The sequence below is a fragment of the Myxocyprinus asiaticus genome, chromosome 28 (genome assembly GCF_019703515.2).
Source record: "Myxocyprinus asiaticus isolate MX2 ecotype Aquarium Trade chromosome 28, UBuf_Myxa_2, whole genome shotgun sequence".
NCBI classification, from domain to species: Eukaryota; Metazoa; Chordata; class Actinopteri; order Cypriniformes; family Catostomidae; genus Myxocyprinus; species Myxocyprinus asiaticus.
Genome location: NC_059371.1, coordinates 27,995,805 through 28,022,942, shown reverse-complemented (window position 1 = coordinate 28,022,942; position 27,138 = coordinate 27,995,805). Strand labels below are relative to the sequence as shown.

Genomic DNA, 27,138 nt, shown 5'->3' with positions numbered 1-27,138 from the left:
ATACAGAGCAGTACAAAAGGTTGGTGGAATGTGAGTTGCGAGGCGCGGGGCGAGCGCGAGGTGATAGTCTGTGTTCCGCGACTGCTACTGGGTCCTACGGTAATAATGTATAACGTGCGAGTAATGGCAGTGGAGTTTCTCTCCCCCCAGGGTAATATGGTGCCCCCCTAGGGAGTTGGTGCCCTATGCAGACTGCGTAATATGCATATAGGGAGCGGCGGCACTGCATCCTACAGTGATTCTTCTTGAAATGTATTGTTGATATGCTGCTTTGCTGTAACAACAGTGCATAAGACTAAACCTAAAACATTAAAGAGACGAAACTTCTTGCAGCACAGTGAACTATAACAATTTGAGAATTGCACCACTAAAAATATTAATGTTAGTCAACCTTACGTTTGTTGAACGACTAGTCGATTAATCAACTACCCTGGCACATCCCTAGTTCGGGGCAGTTTCAGACACAATCCAATTATGATATTGTGATTTGTCGCGATGTATTGAATTGTGACAAAGGTATCGCAATAAGTATTTTGAAGTTGTTGCCGATGCCCAGCCCTAGTGAATGATGAGTCTGATGTTATATTGAACCTATGCGGAAGCTGATTTCTAAGCTCAAGATGTTGAATTTAGGATACATAATTTTTCTTTTTAAGTATTCAAACAATTGAGCAATCTGCATCTGCAGGTTGCTTATGAAGATCTGCATGACTTGATGAGTCTATAAATAGAAGCGCTGTATTTGTGTATCTCCTTCCAGGGCTCTTGCAGCTTCCCTACATGGATAGTGGCAGCAGTCACTTTCTTTGCTTGGCTCAATATTGTGACCTTGCACCAAAACACAGGTTCATTTCAGTGAAAACGCCCTGACTAAAACACTTTGGGTTTAGCCACTTTTAAAAAATGCACTTTACGGTGCACAGACCATTCAAATGAATCTTCAATTTAACCATGTACAATCAATAGAGGCTAACTTTAGCCCCACATTGCAGCCCATGTCATGACTGAAACAGAGGATAGGTGTTCTATATTTAGCTGTCTGCCCAAAGGACTGTACATAGTCATATGATTTGACATCTTCCACCATGGAATCGAACAAGTCTAACATGACATCTGATGGCATAAAACAGAGTAGACTCATGTTCTTGTTTATGATGTGTAATTTAGATCAGGCCACAACATTAGGTAAAACTGTAGCTTGTTCAAAAGTTATATTTAATTGTAAATTTGTATAGGTCTATTTATATTATGAATATACATATAAAACTACTTTTAACATTTCACTCATGGTGCGAGACAGTTAACACCTCCAAATGTAAAAAACAAACAAACAAATAAAAAAATTAAATGCTGACTTAACCAAAACACCTGCTCCTGAACTGGAGTAAGCTACAGATCGAAGCTTGTGAAAGCACTAAAAGATTATAGGGTATTTTTTTAATACTAATTAAGAAATGCATACCCTCAGCCTTGGATTGATGAAGAAATATAGCCAAGCGTTGTTGTGCATTGGCTTTTCTTGTGTGTGAGACTGTGGCGAGCTGTAGTGATTACGGTTGCAGTCTGGCCTGTCTCGTCTCCAGCACTGAGGACAGTCATGATCAAAAGCGAGAGAGAGATAGTGTCATCTTCCCGCTGAAGGTATGCCTGGTGTCACAGAGCTGCCGAGCTGCCACTCTAGTCCCTTTCTGTCTTTCATCTCTGTCCTGCCTCTCTAAGCGAGCGCTCCTCATCCCCCACGGCTACCAGTTAGATTCAACAGAATAAAGTGCATGCTTTATTGAATATGAAGCCTTTTTGATGCCATGGGCCTTTGGTAACTGATGAGTCCATGACTGTAAAAGAAATCTGGGTTAGATATTTTGCCATTGTCACCCGTTTCTAGGCTATGTCGTCTCCGTCTTAAAGGGATAATTCACACAAAAATTAACGTTCTTTCATGTTGTTTTTCCTAAACTGTATGACTTTGTTCTGTGGAACATCCTGGCCACTCTCTTCCATGTAATGAAGGTGAATGGGGACTAGGAATGTCAAGCTCTAAAATTACAAAAAAGCACTATAAAATTATCATTAAAGTGGTCCAAATTATTTGTGTGTGTAAGGGGGTTCAGTGGAAAAGCGAGAACCGGCTTGACAACTTAATAATTTAATGAACAACTTAAACAAAAACACACAACCATAAACACACACAGTACAGCTGCCTGTAATTCTCTCTCTCTCGAACTGTCGTCCCCGGCCGCCTTTATCCCTCTCGCGCCCCATCAGGCTGATTGGGGACCGGGTGTGCGTCATTCCAGCCCAGCCCCGCCCTCCTTGGCTCTACACTCCTCCCGGCGTTGCTTCAGGCCGGGGAGCCCTTGACCTGGGAGGAGACAGGAGGGGAAAAACAACAACAAAACAAAATAGGCGAGGGAAAGGCCAGCACGGAGCGACAGAGAGAGAGAGAGAGGAGAGAGAGAAAAAGAAACTCACTGGTTCTCTGATGCGCCGCCGCGTGGTCCTCGATCACTCCTCCACCCTCTCAGGCGGACGGCAGCCGCTCCTCCCCGGGCGGACCGGAGTCAGACCTCCGACCCCCAGTGGACAGAACGCCCCTCCGCGTTCCCGGCGTCCCATGGGGACGCTCCTCCGCCCCTGGCAGTGGCCCTACCACTCCAGGTGGTCATGGTGTCGCTTCCCTCCTCCCCCCGTGGACGGCGGTCTTCTCTCGACCCCTCCGCGTTCCCGGGGGACGGCAGGGCACTCCTCCACCCCCGGCAGCGGCTCCCTAGCTCCAGGCGGTCGGGGAGTCCCGTCCCCACTCGCCTCGCGGACGGCGGCCGTTCCCCGCTTCCGGGTGGTCGGGCTACTCCGTCCCCCGTCGGATGGCAGCGGCGCTCCCCTGGGTGGACGGCAGTGTCGAGGACTCTGCGACGGGAATCCCTCCTCCTTCCCGGGTTTCGGCACCAGTGTAAGGGGGTTCAGTGGAAAGGAGGAGGTGAGAACCAGCTTGACAACTTAAATAATAATTTAATGAACAACTTAATCAAAAACACACAACCATAAACACATACAGTACAGCTGCCTGTAATTCTCTCTCGAACTGTCGTCCCCGGCCGCCTTTATCCCTCGCGCGCCCCATCAGGCTGATTGGGGACCGGGCGTGCGTCATTCCAGCCCGGCCCCGCCCTCCTCGGCTCTACAGTATGCTGTATTCCAAGTCTTCTGAAGTACTACGATAGCTTTGTTTGAGGAACAGACTAAACATTTTTAATAATTGTTCACTGATAACTTTTCCCTTCAGTTGGCAGTTCACTATTTACACTTAGGCACATAAATGCATCTCCTGTGACCACTTGTGATCGGATTTGGAGGGGAGGGGACTCTGTTGTATGGCTGCAACTAACGATTATTTTGATAATCTATTAATCTAACGATTATTTTGATAATCTATTAATCTAACGATTATTAGAATGATTATTCGACTATTCTGCGATTATTGCAACGATTAATCATTAGCTCTTAACAGATTATTCAGCTTGTGCCCCGACTTAAAAGGTTGTATTAAAAGTGCTTACTAACAATAAAGAGGACAAAATCATCTTTTAAAAATACCTCTAAATGACATTCACTGAATTAAAGGGGGAAAAAAAACTTTTTATTAAGTTTAATTCAATAAAGAAATTAACTGGAAAAAATCCTATTGTTATCAAGTGTTTTTGTTTTGTTTTCCATTTAAAATTGTCTAAAAATCCTTAAAACAAGATACATTTACTTGAGAAGCAACAAAATATTTAGACTTGTTTTAAGAGAATGTATCTTAAATATAAGTGTTTTGTATATAAGTGTATTTTTTTCACTTGGTTATACTTCTGCGAGTGCAGTAAAGACAAAATATACTTATATTCAAGATCTATTCTCTAAAAGTAAGTCTGAATTTCTTATAGGCTGCTTCTCAGGTGAATCTCTTTTTTAAAGGATTTTTAGATATTTTAAAATATTTGTATTTTTAATATTATATTCAACATTCTTCTGCAGTATAGCTGCTAAAGAAAATGTACGTTGTTTTAAAGGAGTTTTAGATATTTATATTGGAAAACAAGCCAAAATAAAAACGAATCAAAAATGTATTGTTGCAGTGTGTAATGTGTCGAAGACTACACTCTCTCACCTTTTTTGTTCACTTCAATCCATTTTTTACTCTCTCTTATTAATAAAGCTGCATATTGCCAATTTTCTTCATGATAGGAAATGCACAGTGACATATATTATGATTCAATAAGTCACGAGCCATCACGTTATAATCTAGCTGCAATAAGCGTACGTGCTTGAGGGATGAGCGTCCCCGTGAAAGAGTGTGACTCAGCCGGGTGCAGTTTCAATCTCTCCCCCTTAGATCAGAACATTCGCGCAACTCATAGAAGAGGTGCTGACCGCACAGAGAAATGCCAGTTTCGGAGTTTGTAGTTATTTACATGATCTGCTTCCGTATTATTTGAACTTTAATAAAACTATAACGCATTAAATATAACTGCATTAAAGATGTAAGATGTCGGGGGTGTTTCCTTTAAAGAGCTCTGGCTTCGCTTATTTCACAACGAGAAATGTATTGCTTATTTGGTATTTTTGTATAATTCCCTCATACTTTGCGATCTACATCACCTGAAGCTGTTTGGAAAGTTTCGAGTGCATCTGGACTGTGAGCTGTGTAATTCTTCCTCTTCTCAGTCAGGCGCGAGCTGCAGTGCTGCTCTCGCGTATCATCGAGTTTAATGTGATCTCATGTTATGATAAATGACATCAAACGACTATTCGACAACTAAAATTTTTGTTGACAATTAATTATTGGCGACGTTTCAGTCCTACACGGTTTATGACGACATACATCAATCACTCTCTCAGTATGTTACTGCATGACATTAAAGCGCAACAAAGTCAGAAAAGTAAAAAAAGCTGCGCTATTTCTCCCAGATGCAGCTGAAATTTAATCACAAACGCAACATTTCAAGCAGAGTTTTCCATTATTTTAGTCGATTACCTGTGTTAACCTGAGCTGCAGATGTTCGTGCATGTTGATTTCAGACACACTGAAAAGATCTGTGAATTTCTCATGCTCGTGTATATATAATCTTTTTTAAATTTTCCGATCAGATAGTTTTTTCCTTTTAAAGCTGCTCATAACTGCCAAAGTTTAAACTCTTATTTTAGCATAGTGATTGATTGACAGGTGAGGGGTGGCACTTCACTGCTGCCCGTTTACACCTCAAATGTGATGCGTTCTAGACTTGCCACAATGTCATAATTTTCACACCAGTGCGGTGTTCACGTTCAAACCGACTAACACCGGTATTACCACTGGTTGGACACTAAGTGGTATTATAGGGTAATTTTCGTTTAGCAATAGTCTACACAATAATGCAAGGCAGCTTGATTTCAAACTTTGAACTTAATTTTTTATTTTAACAAAAAATTCAAATAAAACTGAAAAGAATTAAGTGCAATTAAAACGTGTTGTTTAACTTTTTGAAAGATGGCTTTTCAACAGTTGTGAAGGGCAACATCTCTTTGGCAGTGAACATATTTCATGCATTCATGGGCTACCGGTCGGGTATTTCGTTGTCTGGGCAAATACATCACTTATTGTGGGTTGTTGGGGGTTTAATGTTGGTGTTTTATTACCTTTCATCCCAGGACCCAGTTTAGCTGCTATGGAAGGGTAATGACTTTAAATGTGTGTGAATAAATTCATTTTGTTCCCTCCTGGGCTGGGCGATATGCAAGAAATATGTTCACGATATTTTTTATAAATAAAATAAATAAAACATAAAAAATCACAATATCCAATTACATCATATATATATATATACACACACATACACACACACACACACACACACACACACACACACACACACACACACACTACCGGTCAAAAGTTTTGAAACACTTGACTGAAATGTTTCTCATGATCTGAAGGCGTATGCTTAAATGTTTGAAATTAGTTTTGTAGACAAAAATATAATTGTGCCACCATATTAATTTATTTCATTATAAAACTAAAATTTAATAAAATAAAATAAAAGTTTTTGAAATTGATGACTTGGACCAAATAATAAAGGAAAGCAGCCAATAAGTGCCCAACATAGATGGGAACTCCTTCAATACTGTTTAAAAAGCATCCCAGGGTGATACCTCAAGAAGTTGGTTGAGAAAATGTCAAGAGTACATGTCTGCAAATTCTAGGCAAAGGGTGACTACTTTGAAGATGCTAAAATATAACACAGTTTTGATTTATTCTGGATTTTGTTTTGTCACAACATAATTCCCATATTTCCATTTGTTATTCCATAGTTTTGATGACTTTACTATTATTCTAAAATGTGAAGAAAAAAATTATAATAGAAAATGAGTAAGTGTTTCAAAACTTTTGACCGGTAGAGTCATCTGTTCTTAAAAATATATTAAAGTGTGTTTCTTCAAGCACACGTCTGTGTGTCTAACAGCATTTCTTGTGTCATTCCGAATCCGAGACGTCTTACAGTTACCCACCATGCACATTATATTCCCTACCTGCAATTAAACGTCTTCTGTCAGTGCGCGTACTTTGCTGCCTGTGTAATTTGTTAGTGGGTAAAGAGCATCTGGCTTTCAATGCGTTATTTAAGTTAATTTCTCATGGGTCATAAACTCTTCATTAGGCAACTGTTCTTTATTTAAGGCTATTCTATTCGTTAGTCTATTGTATTGATATTGGAAGTTCCGTAATGTTTCTCCCTTTTACCCGGTTTAAAATTTCACACCGGTGTTGTCCCTTGTAGAGAGTAAAACCATACACCGTGGCAACCCTAATGTATTCACATGCGTTTTTGACCATATTCGTTTGTGGTTTTTGTGATCCGTTCAAAAAACGTTTTAGACCCTGTTAAGACCTGTATTTTCTGCTGACCAAGTGTGATCGGATCACCAAAAATACATCTTAATACCAGGTGTAAACGGGGTCAGTGAGTTGAACTTGGGAACTGATTTGGTCCGATTTGTTAACAAATCATTAAGATATATATATATATATATTTTTTTTTTAATCTGGATAAACTTGATTCATTGAAAACATCTAACTCAAAAGAAAGATTCTTTCATGTTTTAGACATTACAATTTGTATCTTTCATAAATGACTAAAATCTTGGTCTGTTTCTCAGAATTGTTTTTTTTTTTTTTTTTTTGGTACTCAATAATAGCCCCAGTCCTCATTCAGTGTCATCATATGGAAAAGAGTGGCCTGGATGAGCTGTTGACTCCATGCACCCAAGTTCAGATCTGGTCTGGGTCATGTCCTGAATCCTGATCCTGTGCCCTACTATCCTATAAATTAAAAAAAGGCCCAAATTAAAAATAAAAAACACCTGTGTTCCATGGAAGAAATTCATTCATTCTTCCCAGCTTTAAAGAAAACTGCAGTGGCATTTCAAAGGGCAGGTTACATGAAGTGCCTGCTGAAATTTATGCTGTTAACACTCAAGATTGGCAATTGGTCGTGTGAGGTGCTGTCTTTCTTAAAATCAAGGCCAGACAAATATGTCTGAGCAGTCTATTGCTGGCTGTCTTGAAATGGAACGTTGAGCCAGCTTTTCAATTAAATATAACACCACATCAAAAAAGCTGTCAACATGTGTTAGAGGCTCTTTGTGCAGATAAGAGGGTGTGAAACATCACAGGATGGATGTCGCCTCTGACAGATTCACAAAACCACAGAATGTATTTGATGTCATTCATTTTCCTCCATTGTCCTTCTCTCTTCATTCTGTGGGTGATGTAGGATACTTTTTTTCCCCACTTGGCATTAATTGAGATACATTATTGCATTGATTTGGATTAGATGCAATTACTGCAGACTGCTTCTTTGTTTGCCTTGTTGTGATGCTGTTTTCTGGAAAATAAATTTTGCTGCACCAGATGGAGAGAATCATTTTGCAAATGTACTGTGTTGCATGGGAGCTCATCCCTTTTTCTGTGAATAAATTATTTTCCGCTACTCTCGGAGTACTTCAAAATGTCTCACCCTGAGTGCGAGTTTGAAAATAGGTCATTAGGAAGTGAGGAAGATGGGAAAGCAGGGAGCATGGTTAGATCTATCATTAAATATGCATGAGGGCCATGTATGGTGCTGTCAACCTGCGCCATGATCTGAAGTGTGTTCAGACTTCAGACATTAGGTGGGGTTCCATCCAACAATTTTTATGCACATTTTGAAATTGTGCATAAGAAATCCTGAATGGAAACGCTTGATATGCAAATAAACTTTCTAAATTCGCTAAAAATTGAATGCGCTGGGAGGAGGTGGATTTTCTATAATTTCACATTAGCTAAAATGTGCATTAAGGTGATGGAAACAGTTTATTCACAAAACGATGACGTGTTTTTTTTAATTGATTTATTTATTATTATTATTTTGAATTTTATCCCCTTTTCTTCCAATTGGGAATGCCCAATTCCAACTATTTAGTAGGTCCTCGTGGTGGCGCGGTTACTCACCTCAATCCGGGTGGTGGAGGACAAGTCTCAGTTGCCTCTGCTTCTGAGACAGTCAATCCGCGCATCTTATCACGTGGCTCTCTGTGCACGACATCGAAGAGACTCACAGCATGTGGAGGCTCATGCTATTCTCCGCGATCCACGCACAAATTACCATGCGCCCCTTTGAGAGCGAGAACCTCTAATCCAGACCACGAGGAGGTTACCCCATGTGACTCTACCCTCCCTAGCAACCGGGCCAATTTGGTTGCTCAGGAGACCTGGCTGGAGTCACTCAGCACACCCTGGATTCGAACTCGCTACTTCAGGGGTGGTAGTCAGTGTCAATACTCGCTGAGCTACCCAGGCTCCCACACGTTGACATGTTTTGACCATTCGTGCATGTGTTATGAGTGTGCGATAGCTTGATGTGACTAGCCCACTGAAAGGTCCGACCTTGGCACACAATTCTTTGAACACAGCGCTTGTCATTTGGAAGTGTTTAACCCACAGCTGGTAAATAAAATGGGTCCTCACAATCCGCCAGAACAGTTTTGAGAGTGGGCACTCGCAGGTATGCAGAGACTGGCGGTGTGTGGGCATCACAGCTATTTCAGCCCACATGATATCAGATCTTACACTTATTCTGTGGTGTCTTGTGGATTCATTTAATAAAATGAGATACTTGCTCCAATCTTGCAAATAAAACTGTCCCCAAATCAGGGAGAGGTCATTCAGCTGCTCCATCATGACGAGGCATCTCCCTCATGATTATGTGCTTCAGAAACACTCCAATCAGTGTAGTCAAAGCAGACTTGTAGTTTCAGCTATGCTTCATTAGTCCACCTCTTTACAGTCCTTACTACAGGCTTAGCTGATTTTAGTTTCTGCTTGTAGGTCGGGACAAGATGAACCAGACAGTGATCAGAGAGTCCTAAAGCTGCACGTAGGACAGAGTGATATGCATCCTTTACAGTGGTGTAGCAGTGGTCCAGTATATATTTTTCTCTGGTGGGGCATGTGATGTGTTGTTTGTATTTTGGCAGTTCACGGGTGAGGTTAGCTTTATTAAAATCTCCCAGAATAATGATAAGAGAGTCTGGGTGTTGTTGCTCCATGTCTGTGATGTGATCAGCCAGATGTTGCAACACTGAATTCACGCATGCTTGTGGCAGGATGTACACACTCACCAGAATAAACGAGGAAAACTCCTGCTTACAGTTGATGAAGAGCATTTCTAAATTAGGACAGCACTTCATCTTCGATGCTGTTACATCTGTACACCAACTTTCGTTGATGTAAAAGCATGTTCCAGAGCCTTTCGTTTTCCCCGATGATTCCGCAACGCCATACGCTCTGAACAGCCGTAAGCCCGGCAGATGTAGCGCTGTCTGGGATGGCTTCATTCAGCCAGGTTTCTGTGAAACACAGAGCAGCGGAGTTAGAAAAGTCCTTATTTATTTGAGCAGAAGCAGTTTGTCCATTTTGTTGGCGAGGGAGTGGACAATTGGCAGATAAATACTCGGCAGCGGAGTGCTAAAGCCGTGTTGACGAAGCTTCACAAGTGTGCCAGCGCGCTTCCCTTGCTTGCATCTCTTGGAGTACTTGTAGAACACTGCTGCACCTCCAACTAAGATGTCTAATAAAATGTCTGAATAATCAAACACCGTCAAAAAATTATTAGGTATGCTCTGCCGAATATTCAGCAGTTCATTCCTGGTGAAACTGATTGGGAAAGAGTGACAACAAACATTACAAACAAGCAAAAGTAACAAACACGCTAGAGAGCTCCACACCGAAGCAGCCATCAATGGCATCTTGTTATTACTGCAAAGGTTATGATGGGTTTGAGTTACACCCAAATATATTGTTTTTGGCATGTGTAAAGCTAGTTTGCTGTAATTTGTAATTTTATAATTTCCTTCTTTAATTTAAATAAACATAACCGGAGTCATGTAACGCCATGCGAGGTTCGGACGTGTGAATGGCGAGCTCTGCACACTTTGCTAGTTTTAACACTATTAATGACATAAACTGGTGAGATTTGATACACTCTGTTCCATAACTGTTCTAGGAGGACAATATGTCAAAGAATTCAAAATCCTCAGGCTCTGGAGACATTAAAAGACACTTACGTGCTCAAGCTGAAATTGAAATTCGGCGAGAGATGTGAACATGTTGGCAATGCTGACGAAGGTCATTGCTGACTTGGAGGATCTTGCTGTAATATGTCGATCAATCACTGCCATGGAGATGAAATTCTCTTAGGTGGTTACAAGAGTGTGGGATGTCGAGAAACGGATTGTTATCAGGAGTCATCAATTATCTGCTAATCCACTAGCAACTAAGGTGGATTTGGAGCGTGTCTGGGAGACTTTGGAGGACATGGAGAACTGTAGCCTGCGGAATAACGTCCGAATCATCGGAATTCCTGAGGCCAAAGAGGGTCAGGATGTGGTGAAATTCCTGGACAGCTCTTTCCGAATTTGCTTGACATAACAGGCCATAAGCTGAAACTGGAAATCGAGCGAGCTCACAGGGTTCCGGCTCAGCGATCCGCTGAGGGAGACAGGCTCCGATCAATTCTGGCCAAATTTTGGAGATTATCCGATAAAGATCTTGTGTTACATGAGGTGAGGAGTAAAGGAAGGCTTTTTTGGAAGAACCACTGCATTTTCTTGTTCCCAGACTTTGCGAATTCGACGAGAGAAACGTGATCAATTCAAGGAATGCAAGAAACTCTTTCATCAACGGAAGGTCGCTTTTGCACTGATGTTCCTGGCTAAACTGAGAATAGATGCTAAGGATGGCCGTAAAACATTCACGTGCCCACAGCAAGTGATGTCCTTCATAAATTCATTGGAGTAAGTTATTTTGTGGTACTCGCGTTACATCCGAGTGGACCGACTCACTGAACATTCACTTCTTTTTGTGCTGGTTCTGTCTAGCGGCTGGAGTTTGTTTTGTGGAGTAACACTCCTTTGGGACAATTTTGTGGATGAATCTGCACGTTCTTTGTGCTTATGCCTCCTATTGGCTGGAGTTTGTTTTGTGGAGTATGTCTTGCAAGACATTGGAGTGATTAGGTCATTTGTTGCACTCATGTAGCAGCCGAGTGGGCCGGCAAACTGAACATTCGTTTGACTGTTCGAGGAAACTGAGCGCCTTTTTTTTTGTTTTTTGTTTTTGGAGGAACACACCTTCAAGACAGTTTTGTGGATGAATCCTCATGTTCTTTGTGTTTATTCCACCTATTGGGCTCTCGTAGTCGTACATGGACTGTTTGAGTTTAGAGGGATGGATGCCAGTTGGCGCTGTCGTGCACAGGGTTAATGTGCACGTTTTTCTTTTTTCTGTTTTTTTTTTGGTTCTGGGGGAATTTCAGGGTTTGATTGTTGCAGTAATGTTGGAATGTGGTCTTTATAATTTTGTTTTTTCTCATATGTCAAAATGTCAAATGTTAATATGAGTGGATTGTCTCTCTCTACGTGGAGTGTGAATGGGTTGGGGCACCCCATAAATAGAAGAACGGTTATTTCTCTTAAACATTAGAAATATGATATAGTGTTTCTTCAAGAAACGCATCTTTCCCCGCAGGAAGATGAAAAATTTGGGAAGATATGGGGTGGACATGTTTTCTTTAGTGCTGGCTCAAGTAAGAGCAGGGGAGTCATTTCACTGGTAAGTACATATCTAAAATTCAAATGTCTCAAACATAGTAAAGATAAATTAGGAAGAGTCATTATTGTTTTAGCAGAAATTCAGGGGCATAGGTTGATTTTGGCTAATATTTACGCACCTAATGTTGATAATCGGGGCTTTTTTATAGATCTTGAAGGGATGTTGCAAGCCGCTGGCACCCCTCATGATATAATATTGGGAGGAGACTTTAATCTTTTGATGGACTCAGTCCTTGATCATGGTGAAGCAAACTCAACCTGCACTTAAGATCTGTGAAGATGATGTGAGCCGCGTCTGTTGGAAACAAAAGACGAGGAAGGCTTCAGGACCAGGTGGCGTCTCACCAGCGTGTCTTCAATCCTGTCGAGCAAACAGGTCTGTGGATGATGCAGTCAACATAGGATTGCATCATATCCTGCAACATCTGGACAGACCAGGGACATATGCGAGGATCCTTTTTGTGGACTTCAGTTCAGCTTTCAACACCATCATCCCAGCTATACTCCAGAATAAATTACACCAACTCTCTGTTCCCATGTCTATCTGTCAGTGGATTACCAGCTTTCTGACGGACAGGCAGCAGCTTGTGAGACAGGGGAAACTCACTTCTGGCACCTGTACAATCAGCACTGGTGCAACCCAGGGATGTGTGCTCTCCCCACTACTCTTCTCCCTCTACACCAATGCCTGCATCGCCAAGGACCCCTCTGTCAAGCACCTGAAGTTTGCAGACGACATCACTGTCATCAGCCTCATCCGAGATGACGATGAGTCTACATACAGAAGGGAGGTTGAACAGCTGGCTATCTGGTGTAGTCAAAACAACCTTGAGCTGAACACGTGGAGATCACTGTGGACTTTAGGAGAAACACCCCAACACTGACCCCCCTCACCTTTCTAAACAGCACTGTGGCACTACCATCTCACAGGACCTGAAGTGGGAGACACACATTGACTCCATTGTGAAAAAGGCCCAGCAGAGTTTGTACTTCCTTCGCCAGCTGAGGAAATTCAACCTGCCACAGACGCTGCTGATACAGTTTTACTCAGCAATCATTGAGTCTGTCCTCTGCACTTCAATAACTGTCTGGTTTGGTTCAGCTACGAAATCAGACATCAGAAGACTACAAAGGACAGTTCAGACTGCTGAGAGGATTATTGGTTGCCCCCTGCCCCACTTCAAGAACTATACACTTCCAGAGTGAGGAAAAAGGCCTCTTCTGCCATTTCATTCCTCTGGGGAAAAAAAAAAAAACATTTGCACTGTACCTAACAGATTTGTATTTGCACTGTACATAACAGATTGTATTAGATTTGCACTACCCATGTGTATGTGTGTATATATGTATGTGTGTGTCTGTACGTATGTGTATAATTAGTTTTATTTTTAATTTTTTACAATTATCTATGTCTTGCTGCTGTTTTTGTATTGTTTTTGTATTGTTGTACACTGGAAGCTCCTGTCACCAAGACAAATTCCTTGTATGTGTAAGCATACTTGGCAATAAAGCTGATTCTGATATGTAGAAAAGGAAATCATATAGTTGGCACTTTAATGTATCCCTTTTGCAAAATCCTGAATTCCAACAAATGTTAAAGGCTGAAATCAATGTTTATATGGAGACCAATTGGTCCTCAGTATCCTCTGTGGGTGTGGCTTGGGAGGCACTTAAGGCGGTTCTTAGGGGTCGGATCATACAGTATGCCTCATTCACCAAAAAATCCAAAGCACGAGAACTCGTGGAGTTGGAAGGGAATATTAAAAGAGCCGAGGCAGAGTTGAAGCGCCGAATGTTGTCTGATGGCCTCAGAGAATTGACCCGACTGAAATACAGATATAATACTATTTTATCGCGGAAGGTGGAGTTTTGGCTATTCAGGGCAAGACTTGGGGGACAAGGCAGGAAAACTTCTGGCTAGATATATAAAACAGAGAGAGTCTTTTTCTACCATTCCCTCAGTGAAATCTGCTGGTGGTGAAATATTTACCTCAGCCATTGATATTAATTAGACATTAGGCGTTTCATCAATATCACGTGGTCAGTGGCGAATGATCAGACTCTGGTCGCTGCCATCTCACTTGACGCTGAAAAGGCATTTTATATGGTAGAATGGGATTATCTTTTTAAGATTTTGGAAATGTATGGGTTCGGGAATACTTTTATTGGTTGGATTAAGTTACTTTATAGACACACGGTAGCGGCGGTACAAACAATGGATTAATTTCAGATTATTTTACTTTGGATAGGGGCACCCGGCAGGGTTGCCCTCTTTCCCCATTATTGTTCTGTCTTGCCCTGGAACCATTAGCAGCCGCGATAAGAAAGGAGGCTAATTTTCCAGGGGTGGTGGCGGGAGGTGTGGTGCATAAGCTTTTGCTTTACGTGGATGATATTTTATTATTCGTCTCTGACCTTACTAGATCTCTGCCTTGCCTCCACAGAATTATTAATTTATTTTCTAAATTCTTGGGATACATTTACATTTATTAATTTGGCAGGCGCTTTTATCCAAAGCGACTTACAAAAGAGGAACATATAAGCGAATCATCTTAAGGAGACAGTGCTATGAAAAGTGCCATATTACAAAGTTTCACTAGCATCAGAATAGCATTCAAAACAGATTATAGTGCAACAAAGAATTTTTTTTAAGGATACAGAGTCAATTGGTCTAAATCCGAAGCTTTGGTTCTGACAGCATACTGCCCGGTAATGGCTTTTCAGCCGGGTACCTTCCGGTGGCCCAAACGGCATTAAGTATTTGAGTATTTTATTCCCAGCAAATTTGTGTGATTTAGTTAGTTAATTTTGACAAGATTTAGTTTTATTATTATGCATTCGGTCTCAGACATTTGGCTCATTGGTCGCTTCCACCTGAGAGAGCCCCTCCCTGGTTTTGTATTGAACAGAAAGTTCTTGCCCCTACTTCGCCATTGCAAAGCCTTTCTAATCAAACTAATCGGAGAAGTTCAATTACACCCCGCATGTTATCTCGCATTTGCACTCGGTATGGAAAAAAGTGTCCAGAGTGTTTAATTCGGACATTTATTTAAATGTTGCCTCAAGCATATGGCTGAATCCAAAATTATGTATTAATAAGTCCCCTTGCTGCTGGTCAGAGTGGATTGTGAGGGAGGTTAATACACTCGGTGACCTATATGAGAGTGGAGTGTTGAGATCTTTTGAAAATTTGGTTCAACATTTTGAGATTCCCAGATCTCAGTTCTTTAGGTATTTACAGCTGCGCCACCTGATCTGTACTATTTTTGGGGTAGGATACACCCCCCTAAAGCAGCAGATACTCTGGGAGTGGTGATTACTGCTTTTGGAAAAGGTCATGAGGCATCAGTGTATTACTCCCTGTTAATTCATATTCTGGGGCATGGAACTTTAACCTCTATCAAGAGATTATGGGAGAAAGATTTAAACTTGGTATTGGAGGAGGGTGTGTGGGCTAGGATTCTAAAAAATGTCAAGTCTGCATCTAGAGATGCAAGGGTTCACCTTATGCAATTCAAGATTTTACATCAATTCTATTGGACCCCCTCTAGAGGTCTTAAAGACACACCCACCTGCTGGCGATGCCAATCAGAAGATGGAGACACAACCCATTTTTTTTGGTGGTGTGTTAAGATCCAAGAGTTTTGGTTGAAGGATCAGAATTTTATGTGTGACGTATTGGGCTCTCAAATTTCATTTTGCCCCAGACTCTGTATTTTAGGCGATGGGGAGGTCATCAATATAGGGGATAAACACATAAAAAATTGGGTCCTAACCAGTGTTATGATTGGCAGACAGATTGTTTTAAGGGGATGGAAGTCGGCTGAAGTGCCCTTATTTCAAGAGTGGTGCACGGAGATTGGGAGGGTGGTGGCTTTCGAGGAAGTGTCATTTAGAAGGCTGGAGAACTTGGATTTGTTTGATGGGAAATGGGGCAGCTATTTGGCATTCTTGGAGGGCTAGTGGAGAGAGAAGTGTAGTTTTAAATGTGTGTGATTATTATATATTTGTATTTATTTATTTATTTATTTATTTATTTATTTGTGTGTGTGTGTGTGTGTATACTCGTGTGTGACCACAGGGATGTTTGTTGAGGGTCAGGGTGGGGTTGGAGATTGGGAGGGGGAGGTGTAATAGTGGGGGTTAAATATTGATTCTGTGAATGTTTTGCTTTTCTTTGTTAACTGTATGAATCAATAAAAACTGTTAATCAGAAATAAATATAACCAAAATGTGTTAATATGCAGTTTAGTCAATTCACAGTTCAGCAGTCATCATACAAAATATCTAACCACAGAATGCTGAGATGGACCAATCAGAATCAAGTATTCCAGAGAGCTGTGTAATAAAATGTTTGTAATTGTCCACTTGCACTAATCAAGAGGACAATTCATAATTAAGTAACTTTTATTTAAATAAACTGAATGTAAATCTAAAGCTGTTAAACTTAGACTAGTCCTGACTCACATGTCTAGATCCTGATGCGTGATAGTTTTTGGAATGTATTCAACTAGAGTTCTAAAATTACATTTTGGGATATGAATAATTGAATAATCTCTTGCTGTGTATGTGGTTGTTCAGCAGTGCATCAGGAGCAGGGGGGATGAACCGTGAGGAAGCCCCTGGCAAGTCTCCTGAGGAGATGTACATCCAGCAGAAGGTGCGGGTGCTGCTCATGCTCAAGAAAATGGGATCAAATGTGAGTATCAGGCAATGGTAAGATGTTTTAATGAAATGGTTCACCCAAAAATGATAATACTTTTGTCACTTAATCACCTTTGTGCCATCTCAATCTGGTATGTCTTTCTTTCTTCTGCGGTACACAAATATATTTTCATAGATGTATGATGTGTTTATATCTATACCAAAATCAATGGGGTCTGGAATTTTCAAGCTCCAAAAAGGACATAAATATAAATTACACTTCCTTATGCTTGACACATGCACAGAGCTCTGCCTATGTGTCAAGCACGAGAAATGATGATTGATCAAGATTTATAGTGAAAAAGATGAAGATGAAAAGATGAAACCATGTCGTATGGACTTATGCTGTCTTTGTATGCTTTTTAGAGCTTGAAAGTTTTGGACCCTATTGACTTGCATTGTATGGAAATAAACGCATCATATATCCTTGAAAATATCTTTGTGTTCCGCAAAAGAAAAAATGTGATATGAGTTTAAAATGGCAGAAGGGTGAGGAAATGATGAGAGAATTGATCCTTTGCTAAGCCACACCTTAAGTGTTTCTGACCAATCCTGTTTTAGCAACAGTTGCTGTCCACCATTTCTCTCACAAGTGTTAGCTTTTTTCCAATGAGAGTCTATGGGAATAATCTGTGTTTGAGCAGTTTTAAGAAGATTATGAAAATTATCAAAAAAAAAATAAAAATAAAAATGTTGTTGCTGGGTCACTTGTAATGGTGACCCAAGGTACTCAGCGAGGATACACGCAGTGTTTTGTCTTTGTTTTTTGTTTTTTTATCTTTAAGGAAATCTCGAGAAGAGCATGCTATGGATTAAACTGGCTCAGCCCACATTCCTAAATGAACATTTATAATATCAACAATGACACCTACATTTGCTCCAAGGTAAATTAAAGCTAAAAACCTAACGTTAATACATTTATGTATAGATTCAGGTCTTTGTAAAGGCGATAGTAAATAAAGAGGTCACAGCATCAAAGTGGGTGTGTTATGAGACGTTATGAGAAGTTCTGTTCACCTACACTAATATATCAGGTATGTAATCGCCATCAAATTACGCTTTTCTTGCTTCAGGTGACTGTAATAATCATTTGCCTCAATTCTGATTCACAGTCTCCACAGTTTAAGCAAATTACTGTGTAATTTAACAATTTGTTTTACAAAAATGTTTGATAAATATGCCTCGCAGTGTCACTCTTCATTCCAGTCGACGTAAGAATATTTTACCAAAAAACACACTGTTCAAGGCAATCTCCCATTCATATCTATGGGAAGTTTGGCAAAGCTTGTCAGAGCATGCAGCGGTAAGTGAGGGGGTGGAGCTTAGCGAAGAGTCAATTGTCATTTTTTGGTTGAACTATTTCTTTAAGCTAAGAAGACAACATGAAACCTCATCTGCAATGCAGCCAACTTCTATATTTATACATATTTTTGCAAAACATTACAATATTCGGCAAGAAATAATGTAGAGCAGGACTTGATTGCATCCATCAGGATTTTAATGGTTTGTTACACTGTGATATTATCAATAAATACTGGTTATTGGTTAAAAATGTATTTTAAAAAAATCCCCAGCCACACTGCCTTGGATACATCAGCAGAAAAGTCATTTCAGCCTATAGCCCTAACCCTAACCCTAACCCTAACTAGCCCTAACTCCTGAAGAACCATGCACTGAAGAATCATGCACAATAAGACCAAGGGCACTTATACTGAACATAAATGGGTTCAATTTTGACATCATGATGACTTATATGATGCATTATAGAAACCAGATCTACCATCATATCATTCGTGACCATTTCCCTTCACTTTGGGATAGAGTGTTACTTGAACCTTGACACTGGCATGAATTGTGACCCCCACCCCCTTTGCAGCTGACGCCAAACGAAGAAGCATTTCTGCGAAATTATGCAGGCGTGGTGCACAGCCAGATGAGTCAGTTGCCACAGCACCCCATTGACCAGGGTAAGTCAACATTCACCACAGCCTGAACGCCACAGGCCAAAGCTATGACATCACACCTCCACCCTCTCACCACCGACACTCATATTTAAAGTTGTGCTGATTCAGTTCTTATCACACCAGCCAATAAAAAAGTAGAAGAATAATTTTCTTTTTGACATTCGCAATGTGCCATAGATGGTGTTGGTAAAGTGTCACGCATACTGGCGTGCGGGGATTCTACCCTTTGAGTTGTTACTATTTTATTATGTGAGAAAAAGAGAGCAGACAGTGATACAAGAGACATAGAATTAGCACAGTTATGTTGGAAGTTGGTTGGCTTTGACAATGGTTATAGTTTAGTGGCATTAAACAAAATTATTTGGCCACTGAAGGTTTTGAATGTCCAATCAAAATCAAGTATTCCATTTAATTGGCTTCTTGCAAAAATTACTAAATGAAATGAGCACAAGCTTAATAATTGGTTTACACAAGTGTGTACATCGTTATTAATATAGATTTATAACAAAATATTATCAATTTAAAAATTAGACTTCAGAAAACTTTTAGCCATATGTAATACAATGGATAGAATGTTGAACCAACAGAAGGGGGCGCTAGTACTCTATAAATATTTCTTGATGTCAGTCAGGTAGGCGTCTGAATACTCAATTTGTTGTAGGAAATATTTCTTCTGTATTGAACCAAAGTGATCAGTTGATCTAGAGTTTCAAAGTGAATTAACTTAATTGCATTATTGAGGATGAGACTAAATTGCTCAGTTTTACTGATGCATTACCATCTTCAAACAAAAGCTCTGTGAAATGTGTGTTTTTTTAACAAGAAAAAAAAGGTGTTGATGTTGAGAATAACACTAGGTGTATGGAAGAACAGAGCACACATTTTTTGCTCATTAAAAATGCATACCAGCCTAGTTGTTAAGCAAGCTTATCAATACGCTGTGCTCTTTTTGGAAGGATCTTTATAAATAATGCAGTAGCAGAAGAGAGTTGGATATAGATGTGTTTTGGACTTTTGGGAATTTTTCCTCTACAAAATGCTCTTGTCTTTGCATCACATCTGCTTTATGTTGTTGTTTCAACATTATGAAATCGTTGATTAGCCAATATTTTGATGTGTGAGACTTTAATAAGATGTAGAAATGTTTCTAGGATAAGAAATGAAATTGGCAGCTCTTAGATAAAAGCAATCTTTATCTATTAAATGCAGTAGAGGCTTGGCTGTGGTCTACTGCCGTCTAATGAGGCCAAGATGAAAGGGAGAATGAAAAGGAGAGTGCATTTAATGAACACAACAAGGGACAATAGTCTTCTGAAAACCTTCCACAGAGTGAGAATAAACTCTTTTATTTTGCCATTTCTGAGGTTAATAACCAGGGGTTAAATAAGATTCTTGCACTCATCCCTTTTTGTGGTATTATTTTCAACATATATTTGAAAGAAAATAATATATATATAAAAAACAATTAAAATGAGTGATCAGTAATAAATGCTCAGAGATACAGATATATGTATGCAGTTTTTTCACTAGTTCAGAATGTGGCAGTTCAGTGGCATGAGTACTGTTGCGAATGTGAGCAGTCCCAGGTTTGAACCTGTCCGTGCTTGCAACTTGTATGTATTATGTATACAGTTGTGCTCAAAAGTTTGCATACCCTGGCAGAAATTGTGAAATTTTGGCATTGATTTTGAAAATAGGACTGATCATGCAAAAAAACTGTCTTTTATTTAAGGGCAGTGATCATATGAAGCCATTTATTATCACATAGTTGTTTGGCTCCTTTTTAAATCATAAGGATAACAGAGATCACCCAAATGGCCCTGATTAAAAGTTTACATACCCTTGAATGTTTGGCCTTGTTACAGACACACAAGGTGACACACACAGGTTTAAATGGCAATTAAAGTTTAATTTTTTAAATTGCAATTAGTGTCTGTGTATAAATAGTCAATGAGTTTGTTAGCTCTCATGTGGATGCACTGAGCAGGCTAGATACTGAGCCATGGGGAGCAGAAAAGAACTGTCAAAAGACCTGTGTAACAAGGTAATGGAACTTTATAAAGATGGAAAAGGATATAAAAATATATCTAAAGCCTTGAAAATGCCAGTCAGTACTGTTCAATCACTTATTAAGAAGTGGAAAATTCTGGGATCTCTTGATACCAAGCCAAGGTCAGGTAGACCAAGAAAGATTTCAGCCACAACTGCCAGAAGAATTGTTCAGGATACTAAGAAAAACCCACAGATAACCTCAGGAGAAATACAGGCTGCTCTGGAAAAAGACGGTGTGGTTGTTTCAAGGAGCACAATACTTGTTTTGATTTAAAAAGGAGCCAAACAACTATGTGATAATAAATGGCTTCATGTGATCACTATCCTTAAATAAAACACATATTTCAAAATCAATGCCAAAATTTTACAATTTCTGCCAGGGTATGCAAACTTTTGAGCACAACTGTTTATTAAAATGGCAACTGTATGGCAGAGGGTGTATACCACGACTGGCGCATTTGGTTGCATTTTATAGTGGGATTGATAAACAAACTGGCAAAAAAATAAATAATTTAAAGATGGTGAAACATTGTTCCGGATCGTTCCAGACAAATTTTATTATTTGTTTGATGTGCAGAGAAGAGCCATGCCCATTAGGAATATGCTTAACTGGTGTTCTTGTCAAGGGAGCCACTCCAAGATTAGTCAGGGACCATTAAAAGCAACTGTGACTCACTCTCTGGCTTTTGATATGTTATCTGACTGTGTGCACCCTGAAATAAAGCCTGTACTAAAAATGTTATATGGCTACTGAGGTCAATAGGAATGTGTTTAGTAGAGACACTAATTTTAGGCAAATGAAATGCATGATGTAGGATCATAGCACAACTATCAGTAGATTTTACAGTAATGTAATATTGTCAGCATGATCATATGGGAACTCGAAATGTTGCTACCGAATGTTCCGTTTCACTGACATCGACCCCATTTTGCTGAGTTACTGAGAAGTGCCGTCTCCCATCAGACATTTCTCCATCAATTCAATTCAAAATGTAATTGACTGATAGCATGTTGCACAAGCAGCCTCAGTGTTACTTGTGTTCACCCACTTTCACATATTAAAACCCATTAAATTGCAGTAAAATTGTTGGATTGCCTTTACTGGTAAATATAGCACATCTGCTAGTCACACATGCAATGGCTTTTCCCCTTTTTTCCATTTTATTACCGTTCACACATCAGCACCAAAATTATGATAAACTGTTATTTTATCAGTCAATAAATTTCTTTATCTGCTTGGATGAAGAGAAGTGCTTTGAGGTTGGATTACACTACACAACATCTAAAATCAGTGCAGAATCTAAAAAAAAAAACTAGGAATCATACACTTACCAGCTATGTAAATGGCTATAGACAAAAACTGGGCATCACATACCATCCGGCTGTCAGGTCGATTCGATCACAAACTCACGTGGAAACTCACCCTCCCATTCTAGGGAATGCATGATGGATGTAAACAGGCATGGATGTATGGGATCTGGCGGCCAAGAAATAGGCCAAGCTCATTTGGGTGCTGTCTTTGCTGGAAAGACAGAGAAAGCAGTGCAAGTTTGCTTCACTTTAAGTGCTTGTTCGCCATCTCCATTTCCTTGGCCTTGTGCACTCGATTTCCATTGGCTGTTCACCATATGACTTCATATTTGAGTCGTGGAGCATCATACACTATGAGATTTCCTCTATAATCAGCCCTGAAATGTAAAACATTTTTCTACTCCTGAGTAATTGCATCATCTTTGTCAGAACTTTGTGAATGGCCCAAAGCAGTAAGCGTGTCCTGACCATGTTCTATACGTGCTCAAACCGTTAATCTAATGGCCAATAGTGTTCAAACATAGCATCAAAACCGAACATTTCAGGTAATGTTATAGCTTCTCATTCAGGAAAATTGCCACACATGATTTACCAGTATTTTCTAAAAACAAATCTAGCAACTATTGATGAGTGTAATTCGGAGGTTACATTTGCCCTCTAAAATTGCACTTTTACTCCACTGACGGTTATGTTTAGGGTTGTGGTTTGGGTTAGGGGTTAATTAAGGCATTAATTAAATATGCATTCCTGTTGACTGTATTACATTTCAAACTAAAAAAAAAACCTGGGGGCAGTAGTTCAAATTTTGTTAAGTACAGACTGATTTTAGCGGAAGACTTTTTGACCTACTGCCACCGAATTCACAGTAGGATCATTTTAAACTTGTTAAACCCTGCAGTTTTAACAAAACTTTGGCACATAACTCGTCTTGCACCGTTTGTGCTATGAACATGAATGATACCTCAAATCATGTTTCTTCAGAAAATTAAAAAATCTAATAAGATGCTCAATGCCTAGTACTTCTGCTGTTTAATACCTGCCACGTTGCCTGTTTACCAGTCTACGGATTAAACATATTTGCATTTGCGACCATCTAATTGGCTCATTATCATAGACTTGCATATTCTACATTTTGTAATGCATTTTTAATCTATTCAAAGGCCTTGAAGTTTTGGGGGATGAAACTGGATGGTGGTGTCAGGGGGGAGGACAGTGAGTGTTGGAAAACGTCATGCTCTGTAAAGCTTTAAGTTGACTGAACTTTTACAACAGACTTATTAACAGGCCTGAGAAAATAGCTGCAGCTAAAATGGAGTGATCAGCCAGTATTTTATTCACAATTAATAGACAGGACAATTGCTATGTGATTACTAAGGTGGACTGCTAGCTGGTTTCTGTTTATTCTACATATCAATTGAGCATATATATTTTCATTCATGTATTGGCCACAGTGACACTTCATTTCCCTTTGGTTTGACTTGACTTCTCTGGAAGCCTGATTAAATTGATCAGGGAGAATTCTAAGTGACAGGCTAAGCTCTGAGCCTCGCCATTGGTCATTAGCCCACAATGAGGCTAGGAGAAAACCTGCCGCCCCTTTGTGTCGGGAGCCTTGAAGACTGAGCCAGTACTGTACACAGTTTCCATGGCAACTGAATGGGTGGATAAGAACTCTGTGTTGGTGTTTGAATGAGAGAGAGGAACAGGCCTCATTAGTGGACCCTCAGGCAAGCCGGATTGTTAATTACAGACGGATGGTGTGAGAGCATCACACTTAGTCATTTGAGTCCTGTATGTGTGATACACAATGTTTGAAAGGATACTGCCCTTTTACATTGCCCTTACGACCTTTTATTGTCATTGAACTGCAAAAAACTGTATTGACTAGATGGCAACATTGTCTAAGTGGTTGGCCTGTAAAAAAGAGTTCAAGCTATGCAACATTTAAGTTGTGTATTGTTAATCTTTTAGACTTTTATGCAGCAGAATCAACACTATTTTGTCTTGTGTCTGCGTTTATAATCCTCAAACAGTGTAATCCCAGACAGCACTACATCAGTGCACTGATGAGACAGAGAGTGCTCTTAAGAGCCTTCATTACTAAGCCAATGAGTCAGTAATTTCCAAAAACACACAGAAAAATCAGTTTTCCCATAATGTGTACGCCAAGTGCACACTCCGTGACATTTATTACTTCTAAAAATGGTAGTGGATTCATTTTTAGAATCCATGATGGCTTGAATGAATTACTTCTGCCTTGGGCTAAAATAAAAGAGGGAAAAATAGCATATCATGGTTTACATGAAAAATTCCCTCTCAGGCTGTTCAACTTTAAGCCCAGCCTAAATATATACATTTTATTTTTTTGTTATTATTTTTTAAATAATGCATTAAATATTTGATGTTACCCAGCTCTGTCGCAGTCCTGCTGTTTCTATCATTATCCACTTCTAGCAGATTGTGACCTGTTTCTAAGTGGAGTAATAATGTTTAAAGTCTACTTCCCTTAAAAAGAAAATCTGAACATTAGAAGCCATTTTAGAGAGTTTTACATGTGGAAAGGGGAAATTAAGTGTCAGAGTATCATGAAGAAACTAAAGTTGTTTGCTATTGTTGTACAAATTCTTGAAATATTGTTTTCTTTTTAGTCTTTTTATATTTCATTTAATGCATGCAAGGCAGGAAAAAATAATCATTAACAAATACATTTGCAATCAGCCTGCAGAATTCCATCATGGGCTTTTACATTTACAGTGTGTTTTTCCATAGGTGACTTGTTGAGCTTTGATAATTAAATAAAAATTCGCCAAACAAAGACTGCAGATCACTTAACTTTTGTTCAAAGTACCATCTGGGTCCATTCTTGTTCATTTACTGATATACTTGAGCCTTGCTATGGGATTATTGTGTCATGAGTGTTAAACACAGACACCTGTGCTACTGCGCAGGACACAACAGAAAGAAGGAGTTGTAATGTCAAAAAAGGTAAATGCGTTAACTTAATGTGTAAATTAATACATCTAACGATGTATTTTATTTAATTAAAGCTAACGTGTTTACTTTAGCAGCCCTGATTAGGTATACATTCCATTCCATTAACCTATTTATGCAACACGAGCTGAACAAATTTCTGTGACCGATAGATAAAACCATTCTTGTCACATTCAATTTATGTAAGAATGGATTTATGAATGATTTAAACAAATTCATTCTGCTTGTGTATTACATAAATAATGCCCCGTGGATCTGTGATGAGCGTCATCATGGTTACTAAGGCTAATATGTCTAAGTAAAGATGCCCGTAATTTTATTTTATACGGATAAATCTCTGGCGCTGGAATGGAAATGAAACTTAGAGCAAGAGTCGGGAATTGTGAGTCATATATTGGCTGGCTTGACTCTTTGTTGATCTATAAGTGTCATGCGTGATCCACACAGAAGGGTGTGGGGGTGTATGTGTGGTCATGTGACAGTCCTACACACTCACTGCTCATGATCTATCATTGCTGTCCATGTTCCATCACACTTCCTGAAATCCCCCTTTTAATACCATCTCTACTATCTTTCAGCTTCTCAAACATTCTCAGACAGATCCACCCTGCCTTTATCACTCCATCAGAAATATGGGCCCTTTCTAGTGTTACTTTCATTGCATTAGCACTATTTAGGTATTGTAAGCCAGAGGATTCATAGGTGTGGTTTAAACAGACTTGCTATCTTTAAAATTGGAAAATTCGTAGAGATTCTTAGAGAAATTTGACTTCAAGGACATGCATTTAAAGCATTTTCATTAAGGTTTTCAATTTAACAAGTTCATTTAATGCAATTACATTTTTTTTTTTAAATACAGCGACAAATTTAATGCAGTTAATCATGCCAAACCACACCTAGGCTACTGAAAGCAGCAGGAACAGATTGCACAGGTCTTATTCTAGAGACACGCTATTTAAAGTTTAGCTACTTTTGACTTGGCACAAAGTTTGAAAAGTTTTGCGTTTATGGTGAGAGACAGTAAAAACAGTGACATGCAATGGCCAAAGACATCAGTCTGCATGTTTTCATAGATCAATAATTTCAAAATAGCGCAGAATGAAAACAAGAACACCTTCTGTGTGAATGTCCCTAAATCTACCTATGTTGATAACAAAATTATTTGTAATATGCAATTGATTGCATTTACTTTGATAATTAATCAACATATGTATTTAATTTGATTAAAGATATAACCGATTGATAACCCCAATTTTCATTAAAATAAGATGAGAAATGTGTTTTATAGGGAATCACTTAATCTAATGAAGACATAGATTTGTGTCACAGATTTGCCTACACTTTAGTGTCATAAACCACAAGTGCTTAGTGATATATTTATGGATTAGTGTGTGTATTCATACATGGCTGTGGTTTGAGTGTAAACAGGAAAGTGTGGGTAAGAGAGACACAGTGATACAGGGAGGCAGACAGCTGCTGTTTGTTCATAGGTGTTTGCAGCCTGCTGGATTGTGATGCAATCTGATTCCGAGCTGTTGCTAGGCAACGGCTCAGAAGGGCTCTGACGTCTGTAGTGTGTTGGCTGGTGCTCCTGTGACACAGCGTGCATCGAGGGAGCGTTATGGTATATTCACCCTTTGCTATATTGAAAGCACTACAGCTAAACATTATATGATATATTTTTCCTTGTTCCAATTTCCTTGTTTTTTATAAAGATGTACAGTAATTTCAAATCAGATGATTTGCAACACGCTCCAAAAAAGATGAAACGGGCAATTTAAGATTAAAAGCAATTTGACGAGTTGAAATAACAAGGCAATGTGAAACAGGAGATTTACATTTACATTTATTCATTTGGCAGACGCTTTTATCCAAAGCGACTTACAAAAGAGGAAAACAAAAGCGCATCATCTTAAGGAGACAGTGGTATGAAAAGTGCCATACTACA

The 27,138-nt window shown here is 39.5% G+C and overlaps 1 protein-coding gene across 1 annotated transcript in view; it reads left to right on the top strand.

Moving 5' to 3' along the window:
- Nucleotides 1-27,138, top strand: part of ctnnbip1 (catenin, beta interacting protein 1) — a 49,450-nt gene that overhangs the window by 10,741 nt on the left and 11,571 nt on the right. The window contains exons 2-3 of the mRNA XM_051660969.1: nt 16,750-16,867; nt 18,749-18,839. Of these exons, the coding sequence (XP_051516929.1) occupies nt 16,772-16,867; nt 18,749-18,839 (187 nt within the window). The 5' untranslated portion in view covers nt 16,750-16,771. The remainder of the gene's footprint in view (nt 1-16,749; nt 16,868-18,748; nt 18,840-27,138) is intronic.